This window comes from Rhinolophus hipposideros (genome assembly GCF_964194185.1).
Source record: "Rhinolophus hipposideros genome assembly, chromosome: 21".
NCBI classification, from domain to species: domain Eukaryota; kingdom Metazoa; phylum Chordata; class Mammalia; order Chiroptera; family Rhinolophidae; genus Rhinolophus; species Rhinolophus hipposideros.
Window position 1 is genome coordinate 26,039,885 of NC_138067.1, and position 11,489 is coordinate 26,051,373.

Below are 11,489 nucleotides of genomic sequence, written 5' to 3' on the forward strand. Positions count from 1 at the left end.
GAGCATCAAACTGTACCACAGAAAACCCCAACCATATGGAGATTTCTATAAAGATTGTTAAACAGGCTATCTGGATTTCCTTCTTTTCCTTCTCTTTTTCCCTCCTTACCCCATCTCTAACCAGAGCAGGAAAAAAGAGAGATCTGGAAAATGGGCGGGAAATTTAATAAAATAAAACCCCAGTGGTCTGGAGCCCAAGATGTCTTATCTACAAAAGGTTCCTAGGGCGGCTCGCGCTAGGGTGGGGGTCCCAAGGTGAAGGGCGGAGCCTTTCAGGGTTGAATCCAGCTCCCTTCCTCTATGCGCCCACCTGGGAGCGCAACAGAGCAACTCGTTTTGATGTCCCTGGGCGCTCCGCTATGGCCAGGGCAGTCCTTTTGGAAAACTTAAACCAAATTCCAGTACAAATCCGAGTCCCCTGCTGGGGCGCGGGCGCCGGGTGGGCGCCGGGCCCCGGGAGCGCTGGGTATGGCCGCTGTTGGCGCCCCCGGGCGCTGGGCGGCGTTTGGGCAGCTCGGAGGGGAGCCGCGCTGCTTGCCTCTGAGCGCTCCGGCCTCCCCTGGCGCAGCCACGGTCTTGGGGCTTTGGGCCGGGCACGCAGGGACATCCCCTTGGCCTCAGGCGGCTGCCGCGACCCGCCCCCTCGATCCTCGCCTCCTGTCCTTCCGCACCTGCTGAGCGCCCCGCCCGAGGGCCCCAGGATGGGGAGGGCCAGCGCCCGGGCCTGGGGCAGGGCTGCCCAGGGCGAATGGGCCCCCTAGGGCAAGTGTGTATAGGGACAGGGATGGAGTGTGTGTGTGTGTGTGCGCGCGCGCGCGTGCGTGTGGGGCTTGGAATGGGGGGGAGACAGAGAGAGAGAAAGAGAGAGAGAGAGAGAGAGAGGGAGGGAGGCAAGCGCGGGGTGGGGGGGTGTACATGGAAACTGGGACCATCCTCCCTGCCTTCATCTCCTTCATTCCAGGCTTCAAGACCCTTGGCACCAGAAGCTCCAGCCAGCATTCAACATTCCACCGCCACCCCCCAACTCTTCTCCCAGCACAGCTCCCAGGCCCTTCTCCCCAACCTGTCTTTGTCTCCACTGAAACTGGGGTACATGTGACTTAATGCGTCCAAGGAGTCAGCGTAGGTGACTGCCTTCCAAGTCTGTCTGATGGACCTGTGTGACCAGGCATGGGAGGAAGAGGTGCCAACAATTATAGAGAGGACACTGGCATGGGGTAGGGGTCAGGTGGCAAGGGGCAGAAGCTTGGGGGCTTAAGGATATCACTATTGTTTTTAGGAGTCATGGGATCTGAGGGTCTGCCAGGGGCTTGTCAGTCACTCTGCAAACAGATCCTTCCTGGCAGGAGGCAGGGCCCTGGGCACCACCTACAGTTGACCCCTGGCAATTGGAGGCGTAAGCCAAGGTGGGCCTCTGTTAATAATACTCCCCCAGTTCCTTGTACACCAGCCTCTTCCTGCCGTTTGCTCTGAGCTTAGTTTGGGATTGCCTATTGTCCCAGGATCCTCAGGCCGGCTTTCCTTCTGGTGAACCCCCATGGAGGCCAGAAACCCACTTCCACAGGCCTCCGGAAGTGGATGAGACCACATAGAACCAGGGCAAATTCGTGTTGTAAAATGGGAATCTGCACCACTGACCAGATTTTTCAGCCCAGGATTCCCCTTCACAAGAATCCTTGCTGGAGATTCTCTCAGGATAGCTGTTTGTACTCCTCCCTGCCCAGCTCTGTAAAGTTTCCTGACCTCTCGTATTCTCTAACCGAAAAAACCAAACGCAAGGAAAAGCTGCTCTTTGGAATCTTCGCTTGGAAATACTCAAGGTTGGTGATCAGAATATTTACAACAGAGTAACTCAACCCAAATCCCCAGTGTGCAGCTCACACCCAGGCCTGGACTGAGGCAGGGCCAGGGGTGTGGGGGCTGAACATAGAACTATTTCCTCTCCTCCCCCTTCTCTTCCCAAACCTCCACAGACAACCTTCCCTCATCCTCCCCTCTTGAATTAAGGCCCCTTTCTAATCGTAACTAAAGATCCAAGACTCTGTGAAGGGAGGGATGTGATTTTGCAATCCAAAATCCTAATTATAGAGAAAAAAATGCTATGTAACAAAAAGAAAGGAAAATGAATTCTGTTGAACAAGGGCAGAAGGTGCTCAGTAGATGATTATGATTTGGAGAAGGAACTGCGCGTTCCAAGCCTAGCCTCTTGGTGGAAAATGGTCTTGTGAGTTTCTTAAAACTATCCAACTCTAATGCAAATTCACATGAAGATCTGACTTCTGTGTGTAGTTGATGTGTTCCTTCTATCTCAGCCTTGTTATAGGGGTCAAACTGATGGAAAACACAGAGAAAAGGGGCTTTCAAATTTAAACAATAGAAAGTGTCATGATGCCATTAACCCTACTATAGTGACCCCATACTGGTAAATATTGGCATAATATATCGGACTGGTCTGAAATGTCACTGCCCTGCAATCCCAGATTGATATATTTGTAAGTACCCCAAAGTTGAAGCCAATTTTCCCAGATCGCTCAATTTGGCTTTGATCTCTAAAATTGTTTTCAAAAAGGAAACACATTGTGAGCATATTTGAAAGACATGGCAACCAAACCTTGTTTGCACCTGGCCTGGGAGCATGCTGGGTCTGACTTTATAGTCAGTGAGCAAATGAAAATTCGGACTGGCAACTGGGGCTATTCCTGGGAGTCCTGCCTTCCAGGTCCTCCTTACCATTTTCTCTTGCTTCTCTCATTTCTCACCTCCTGCGGGAACTGGGAGCCTGGGGTTTTACACCGCCCTCATGCACAGCAATTTGACTTGCTTTGTTTTTTGTTTTGTCCCTCTCTAAAGGGTAATGATGTCCCCACATTGTTACAGGACTGTACTTCTTTATGCCTGGACAATCATGAGACAGGCTGGGAGACTGAAATTCTCTCACCCTGTCCCCTACCCCCTCTAGAGAAAAAAAAATGTTAGACAGAGCTGGGTTTGTTCAGGAGCTGGGGGGGAGCAAGGCTTGGAGAGAATTCCCCTTTTCCGGGGCTGTTGGATGTCTAGATTTTGAAGATGTATATCAAAAGTGACCAAAGCAGTGTTATCTGAAGGTGGGTTAAAGCCCCGTGCTCTATTTTTAAACAAATGTAAAACAAACAAACAAACAAACAAACAAATGCTTATTCTGATAGCTGGATCAGGGACTACCTTCCTGATGATTACTGTATGCCCTGCCTTGGAATTGGGATTTCTTCTTAATTTAAGATGGGCCAAGAGTGTAAAAACAAACTTCAAGGTTTCTTTTATTTTCCTCAAAACAACAAGACACCAACTCTAAATTATTCATTCAGTATCCTGAGGAATAATCAGAAATAGTAAAAATTATAGCTTCCCTAAAAAACAAAAAACAAACAAACAAACAAACAAAAAACACAAAAAAATGAAGACTTTTCTTTAAAGAAAGGGACAAAATTATTGTTTCAAAAAAATAAAATGAAATAAAAATCGCCTTGCAAATCAGCAATCTCAAGCTGGTGAATCTGGCTTCCTATCCCCTCTTATCACATGTTTCTATGAGAAGTAAGGCCCCAGAGCTTGGCACGGAAATCAGATGGCTGAAGGTTGTCACTCATGTGTTTTAGTCTTCCGACCTATGTCAGTTAGTCTTTTAACTAATGACAGGCAAAAAATAGAGATACTTGTGTGGCAAGCAGACTTTTAAATTTATTGATTGGTCTAGAAGACCAGAGGAGTACATTTTATAAAGCCAAGAATGTGTGAATACGGAAGTAAGTTGGACTTAAAAACAACAACAGCAACAACAAAAACCTCCACGAGATACTGTACTTGGGAACCTCTGCGTATGTCAGAAGCAACTTCAGTTATTTAGATGGGGAAATGCTAGGAATGTAACTACGGAGACAGCTGTGCCCCATGTTTACCAGGGTGGCTACCATTTGCCCTTCTGTTCACTGCGTTTAACAGTAAAGCTGGTGGTTTGGCAAAGGGAGGTCCTATTTAAGAACAGAAGGATCTAGAATGGACATTACTAAATAAAAACTACCTGGCTAAACGCGTAAGGATGAAATGATCAGAGCATTAGAATCATGGGTTCAGTAAGAAATAGAGTATTTCCCACTGCAGCAGCCTGTGTTGAAAGGGGCCCAGGTGGTTATGACATTGAGACATCATTTCCTCACCAAGATCAGGAAGTGGAATCTCTGCCTATTTGATGTCAATCTATTAATGTGTCAGATACATTGTAAAAAAAATGATTACATGGTTTCAAAAAAGGAAGCATGCAAGGAGCGGGGAAATTAAAGGGAAGTGATTTTGGGAGTGCTTGGGAACAGAGAAGGGGGAGAAATAAAAAGCACACATGGAGGGTATATATTTAACTAGCTTAGTATTTTGCCACGCATTGTTTTCATTTTTGGCTGGCCGTGTCTGACATCACTGATAAATACAATAGTATCTAGGCCCTAAGAGAAAGTCAGGGTGCTGGGCTCCGAGAAAGCTTCTGCCTGTAGCATCTGCTTGGGGATCGGGAGTCAAATATTTTTTCTTCTAAGTAAAATTATCTGCCAGAGAAACAAGGAAGCGTGAAAAACTACTATTTAGAATGTATATGTGTGTCTACATATGCTTCAAAACTGCTGTTATCTTCTGGGAAATTTTTGTCCGTATAAATATCTGTCTGTCTGTCTATCTATCATCTATCTGTTAAATTTCAGTGGATTTTTAAAACCAATATTAGAGGTTGAAAGTAACCGCACCTATGCAGTTTTGCCCACCATAAAGCGAGAAGCACCAGTGTTCGTTCCTGTGGGTCTGTACAGACAACACTCAGACAAGAGGCATAGTTCATTAGTATGGAGGTTATACATATATTTAATAGCCTTCTTTTCTAATGCAACATTTTTCTTTAAAAAGGAGACTAAACAGAAGTCAGGGGCAGGTTGTATTCTACGACAGCAGATACTACTACGACTACCAATATATATTTAATGTACAGTTCTCACATAAATTTCATTTTGTGAATACACTGGTAAGTACACGTTGCTGGGGCTTCCAAAATGTGGCGTATCCCACTGATGGCTCCAAGTTGCTAGTGGGCTCAGTTCTGTAATTGGAATGAAAGGAATTTTAACACTATTTAAACAAAGACTCAAATGTAGTGTAAAGGGAAAGCTTGATTTCCTCATACGTGTTTTTTTTTTTTTTTTTAATTTAGAGACTTATTTGTAATAAGGGCACTTAGGCAGGATTTAGGATTTATCTGTTTCAAAAAGCATGTATTTGTCTTCCCACTCACACTACACTTCAAAGTTTTTAGTAATGGTTATTTCTAAAAATGCCTTTCACTAGGCATTATGCTTTCCTCTTAAAGCCAGGCCACCAAAACCCCACTTTTGTCAGCACCTCTCTACTTTGCTTTCTCGTATTTGGGGCCAAAGCATACTTATTGTATTGAACTGCCTTGTAAGGTCCTATCAGAATGCTTAATTGTTGCACAACCTTATGATCCCCCCTGTCGCAGTCCGCATGAGATAATTGCAGTAACTCCATCCTGAATGTCACTGTTCTTTTGACAATGTGTTTGCCTGAAATTTGTCATCTGATGCTAAGCTTTTTGCATAGGTAACATCTCCATTTCTGCCTAAGTCCTCGTCCGGATCAGAAGGGGGGAAAAAAGGATCTCAGTAGCAGAGAAGAACAGCTAACATCCAGCACATGGAAGTAGGTTTACTACTAAGACGTTTGTTAAGCAAAATTAAGTGTGGATTCGGGAGCCCTATCTAAACCAGCACAGAAGGGACGGTCAAAATGTACAGAGTAGGCGCTGTCTGTGAAAAAGAGAAGGAAGACACAGTGATAAACTGGCCAGAACTCATCAGCACCAAGCACAACCTGTTTTCTTCAAAATGAGGCCTTCTTCAAGAGTTGCAATATTATCTTAAAAAACAAAAAACAAAAAAAAAAAAAAAAGGAAACAAAACAAAACAAAAGTCATCGGTCATCGTGTTAGCTCTATCTGCAAAACAGGGTTGGCTTTGTCTAACATTCTACTAGCGTTCTAGGGGAAGTTGACCAAGAGTTGCACGAATTTGTGTCATTTTAAAATAGGTCAGCGCTGTTAGTTAAGGTAGCTCAAGACTTTCCAAAGATACACAGCCTGTTTTGGGGGTAGATACCAATAAATCAAAGCACAGCCTTTATTCCACCAAGGCATTATTTTTTTTGGCGTGTATTTCAGGAGTGAAGGTGATCTGAAATCATTACCAGCTTGTCTCAGAGGAGAAGCCCTTCGCTAAATATTCACAGGGAAATACCATTTAATAACACCTTTTAAACCCAGATATGTACCTGGAGTTCTGTAAGTGAGGGATGGATTTTTCTTTTTCCTATTGAAGACAAATAAATGACCTTCAAAGTTAAAAACCAAACAACTTTGATTTGTCCAAAGTGCTGACGTTAAATCTTGTTGGGCCTTGCTAACAAGAAAATCATGGGGTATAAGGGAAGAAGGAGAAGTAATCGATTTTAGCCAAAAAGCAAGAATTGTTGATCTTTACCATAAAATGCATATGCGCCCAAGTCACCTCTGCCATTCCTTACTTTCCTGGCTTATTTGCCTTTAGATGGGTACCTTGCTGGATCAGACCTCAGGGCAGTGCCTAGAAGGCCCTGCTCTATGGCTGGGAATTTTGTTTGTTTTCACCAGAGGGCAATGATAGCTCAACTCACTTGAAAACTGAAAACTTTGTGTGTGTGTGTGTGGGGGGGGGGTGTTAAATTTGAGAGGTCATAATTTACACTTATATTAAATATTCCTAATTATTAAAAGGGACTAGCCTCCCGCCTGACAAAATAGCCTATGTTTCACCCTGAATTATTGCCTCCCTACTCTTCCATTAATTCTTCCTCTAGAGAAAAGGATGCATTTTATACTTCTAATGCGGTGTTGGGCCCAGTTAAACTGTACACTAAGAAACTGAGTACAGAATCAAAAAAAAAATGCAGTTTATTATTGTAGATTATTCTTTCTCTTGATATAACCAGAATTGAAAATGAAAGAAAAGCACATAGGAACATCACGCGTGGTTAGTTAGTAACTCAAGATATAAAACAATTTTGCACAGCAAAATATGTAAAAGAAAAGTAACTGACAAGATTTTTTTATATTTATTGTGGTAAGATTTACTTTTCATTTTTTTTTTTTAAAGACAGGATGTCAGTCCCTGAAAATAACATTTACTGATTATTGCCTTTAAAACTGTGGATTTTTTTTTTTAAGTTACAGAAAATCCAGTTCTGCACCACAATACAACTGTAAAAAAATCTGCATCATCTTAAAACTGTGCAGTAATGCCATTTTTATAACTGCATAAATTTTATTAGCGTTCTAAACAGTTTTGCAAATTTTTTTTTGTATTATATGCTTGCAGGTTATATCTTAGTGCAATTCAGTCCCAAATACTTTAATTTTGAAAAAAGAAACATACATTTTGAATGTAAAATACCCCTACAGATATAAACAGGGGTGTTTCCCCTTTTAATACTTTGGTTTTCAATACAGTCAGTGGTATAGCAAAGACTACACATACCCAACTTATATTTAAGTTGCAAGCACATGCTGTATAAGCTACTTTTTAAACAGTCCCCTTGCAAACTCTACCCCCCTTAACATCACAACAGTAAACAATTTAGTGCATCAATCTTTTAAAAAATCTACAGCTAAACAGACCTAACTTTCAAATTTATCTATAACATTCCTTTATCTGTAGCATACATTTTAACTGGGCTAACAGATTATAAAAACTAGAATTAAATTATATACTAGAAACCCATAGCATTCCACATTTGACAGTGACCAAAAGCCAAAAAAAAAAAAAAAGTAATAATAAAAATAAACCAAACCAAAAATAACGGGGCAGATTTCTTTTTTTAAAAAATAAATTTTAGACTGCTTTCGGGCAACAGCACAATCGGAGTCCCCAAAGTGGGGTGTCATTCTTATCAAAAAGAAAACATGAAGAGTTCTTTAATGTTTGCCATGTTAAATTTTTAACCCTTTCTGGCATCTTTGACAAGGAATGCCTTCAGTGCATTTACAATGGGAGGCTGAAGTTCTGAGTAACTCAAAGCAGTTTTGGAGCAGATGCAAACTTTCATGGGAAGAAGGCTCTAGGGTTGCACGTTTTCGTTCTGAACTCAAAAAAGTCATGAAGCAATAAAACAAAAGTATGAATGCCATGCCATAAGTCTTCGAATGTCCATTTCCAAGCCAAAAGGAAAAAAAAAACAAGAAAAAAAAAGAAAAAATAATTATACCATACATGTCCAGCATGCAGGTTTTTTTTTTTATTAATATAATGTCTCTTTTCCATAAAGTCTTTGAAACAGTTATAGTTCATGGTTGCTAAGACAAAGTAGCAAGCATAATAATGCATGAGATGAGAATGAGTTTTTAATGGCAGACTAAACTCTCAGATTTGGCATCATAAGGCCAAAACTCACAAGTCACACCCAGAAGGTTGATGCAGGCTTGATTGTGGCAGGTTCATGAGGATTTTTTTTTTTTCTATTTTAGCATACCAATGCTAAAAAACCCGATGGAACTCAGCACGCTGCAAGTCTATAACATTTCACATTTTTTTTTTTCCTTTGCAAGCTCAATCTCACATGAAGAACTCAGGAGGAGAAAAAAACCAAAAACTTAGCTCTTTTTTCCTTTTATCTCAGAAGAGATGGGTGGAGAGGGAGTGAGGGTGGAAGTTGGGGGAAAAAAGGGCAACACAGCAAGCTCCAAAAAGTAAAATTAAAAAAAAAAAAATCCAAACAAACACACACACACAGAAAATGGAACACCAGCTCATGAACTGAAGAAGAAACAGAAAAAAAAAAAATATGTAAATGATGCAGGCTTCAAAGGTGAGCATGAAGAACTCTGCTGAGATCTTTGAACATTGTGCAAGTGGGGAGGGGGGCGGTGTGTGTGAAAAAAAAAACAAACCAACAAACAAAAAAAAACAGGCTAACAAGTTATGGAGAATTTCAGATTGGCAATCCACGAGCCAGACCTCCATTCCCTCCCCAATTAAAAAACAGCCACCACCACCACCACCAGCAACGCGGAGCAGGGTGTGTGTGTGAGGGGGGTGGGGGGCAACCGAGGGGGGGCAAACTCGGTAGGGGAGGGGGCCAGGTGGTGGGGAGCAGGGCTCTGGCACTAGCAAGCCCACACCCGAGGCGGACCCCCACGGAGCACTTATCAAGGTGGCTAGCTGGGATGGCGTGTCAGACTCACATGAAAAACTCGGGAGAGGACGGGTTGTCGCTGCTCGAGCCGTTTTCTCGGAAGCCGCTGCTCACCAGCTTCTCGTACTTCTCCTTGTACGCGTCCCGCTCGCGCACCAGCCTGGAGATCTCCTGCTTGAGGTGGTCGACCTGCTGCAGCAGCTGGTTCTTCTCGGACTCCAGGACGTGTCTCTGCTGCACCCTCTTGAAGCGGCAGGACTGGGCATAGCCGCGGTTTTTCAGGGTCCGCCTCTTCTGCTTCAGCCGAATCACCTCCTCCTTGCTGACCCCGCGCAGCTGCCGGTTCAGCTCGCGCACCGACATGGTCACCAGCTGCTCGTCGGAGAAGCGGTCGTCGAAGTGCAGGCCGCCGGCGGCGTGGTGCGGGTGCAGGGCGCCCCCGGCCCCCGCCGCGCCCCCGCCGCCGCCGCCCCCGCCGCCGCCGCCCCCGCCGCCGCCGCCGTTGCTGGCCGGGCCCCCGCCGCCCGCGCCGCCCGCGCCGCCCGCCGAAGCGGAGGCGCCGCCCGCGGCCCCCGGCGCGCCGGCTGCCGGGTGGTGGTGGTGGCCGGCGGCGTGGTGGTGGTGGTGGTGGTGGTAGTGCGGCCCCGCGCCGCTCTGCGCGGCGGCCGCGGCGATCACGGCGGACACCACGGCGGCGGCGGGGCCCATGTCGTCGCCGCTGCCGCCCAGGGACGCGCCGGCGCCGGCCCCCGCCGCCGAGGCCAGCGGCTGCGCCCCGCGCGCGTAGCCATCGAAGCCGCCCTGGAGCGGGTGGCTGTTGCTGATGAGCGCCTCGACCGCGTCCTCGGGGCTGAAGCCCAGCGCCTCGGGGTTCAGCTGCTGCGGGTAGCCGGTCATCCAGTAGTAGTCTTCCAAGTGCGCCTTCTGCTCGCTGCCCGAGCCCGGGCTGGGCGCCGAGAAGCTGGGGGAAGGGGGCACCGAGCTGCACGGCGTGCTCATGGGGGTGGACGACAGCGAGCCCCCCGCGATGAGGCGGCCGCACTGGCTGATGATGCGGTCGGTCTCCACCGGTTCCTTTTTCACTTCAAACTTCATCAGATCGAAGTCATTAACATATTCCATGGCCAGGGGACTGGTGGGCAGGTCGGAGTTGCTCATCGCCAGTTCGGAGGCCATTCTCCGGCCGCCGCCGCCGGCGCCGCCGCTCCGCCAGATGGGCTGCAGGAGAGGGGCCAGCGGGCTGTGCTGGGTGGCCAGCGGGTGCGCCAGCTTGCCGGGCTGGGGCGCGTCTAGCTCGCGCGGCGGTGGCTGGCCCGAAATCTCCGAGCGCGCACACACCCCCCGCCCTGCCCGCGCCCCCCGCGCCCGCCCGCCCTCCCGCCCGCCTGTTCACGCCGAGGTGCTCGCTCGCCCCGGCCCCTCCTCGCCTGCTCGCCTTCGTGCGCGCCGAGCCGGCGGCTTCAGGCTCGGAGAGGTCCTCCGCGGGCGGCGGTGTCGGCGGCGGCGAAGCCGGAGGAGCCCGGCCGGGTGCGCGGCGTCCCCCGCTCGCCGCTCCGCTGCCCCCTTTGCATAGGGAGGGCTCGCCTCGCCCGCTGGGCTGCAAGCGGGGCGCGCTCGGCGGCCGCTCGGGGCTGGAGGCGCGGCGGGCGGCTGTCCGGGCGGCGCGGGCCTTGGCGCGGGAGAGTTAACACTTCATGCTGCGTGCCTCCTCTTCTGCCTGGCTCTTTGGGAAAGAATGTTCCCCTCTCCTCTCTCTCTCTCTCTCTCTCTCCCTTGCGCGCTCTCTCCGTGCAAAGTGCAAGACAGAGGTGCAGCCGGCTGGAGGAAAGGGAGGGGGAGCTTAGTTCTTTCTGGCGTTTCTTTCTTTTTCTTTTTTTTTTTTTTAAAGCAAAATAACGAAGTCCTAGGGAAAGGCGAGGCAAAGAGAGCAAAAGGGGGGAGACCGAGCCGAGGAGCAGCCCGAGCTACAGCTCGAAGATGAAAAAAGATTTTAAAGCCTCTGATCCAGCAAGAAGAGTTTAAAGCAATTGCTGAGTTTTATAGCACTTGTGACGTCAGGCCCAAATGGGAAATTGACTGGTACTCCCGGCCAATGGGAGGCGGCGAGAGCGGCCGCGATTGGCATATAATAGTATAGAAACAGGAAACTTTTCGGAGCTGTCAATCAGGGCCCAATCAGCTGACTGTCAGCTGGGACGGGCAGGCTTAACCCTTCCCGCGCCGCCACTTCCCCC

At 47.5% G+C, this 11,489-nt stretch overlaps 1 protein-coding gene across 7 annotated transcripts in view; it reads right to left on the reverse strand.

The window, feature by feature from the left end:
* Positions 1-10,580, reverse strand: part of MAF (MAF bZIP transcription factor) — a 335,012-nt gene extending 324,432 nt beyond the window's left edge. For 5 of the 7 annotated variants that reach the window (XR_013992108.1, XM_081030825.1, XM_081030828.1 and 2 more), the window contains exon 1: positions 9,305-10,580. Coding sequence is in view for 6 of the 7 variants with exons in the window: in XM_081030825.1 (XP_080886951.1) it covers positions 9,305-10,431 (1,127 nt within the window). In the remaining variant the exon portion in view is untranslated. Of the gene's footprint in view, positions 1-3,694; positions 5,117-6,993; positions 8,877-9,304 lie in introns of those variants that run through there. The other 2 variants (XM_081030824.1, XM_081030829.1) reach the window with 2 other exon arrangements.
* Positions 10,581-11,489: the final 909 nt, after the last annotated feature.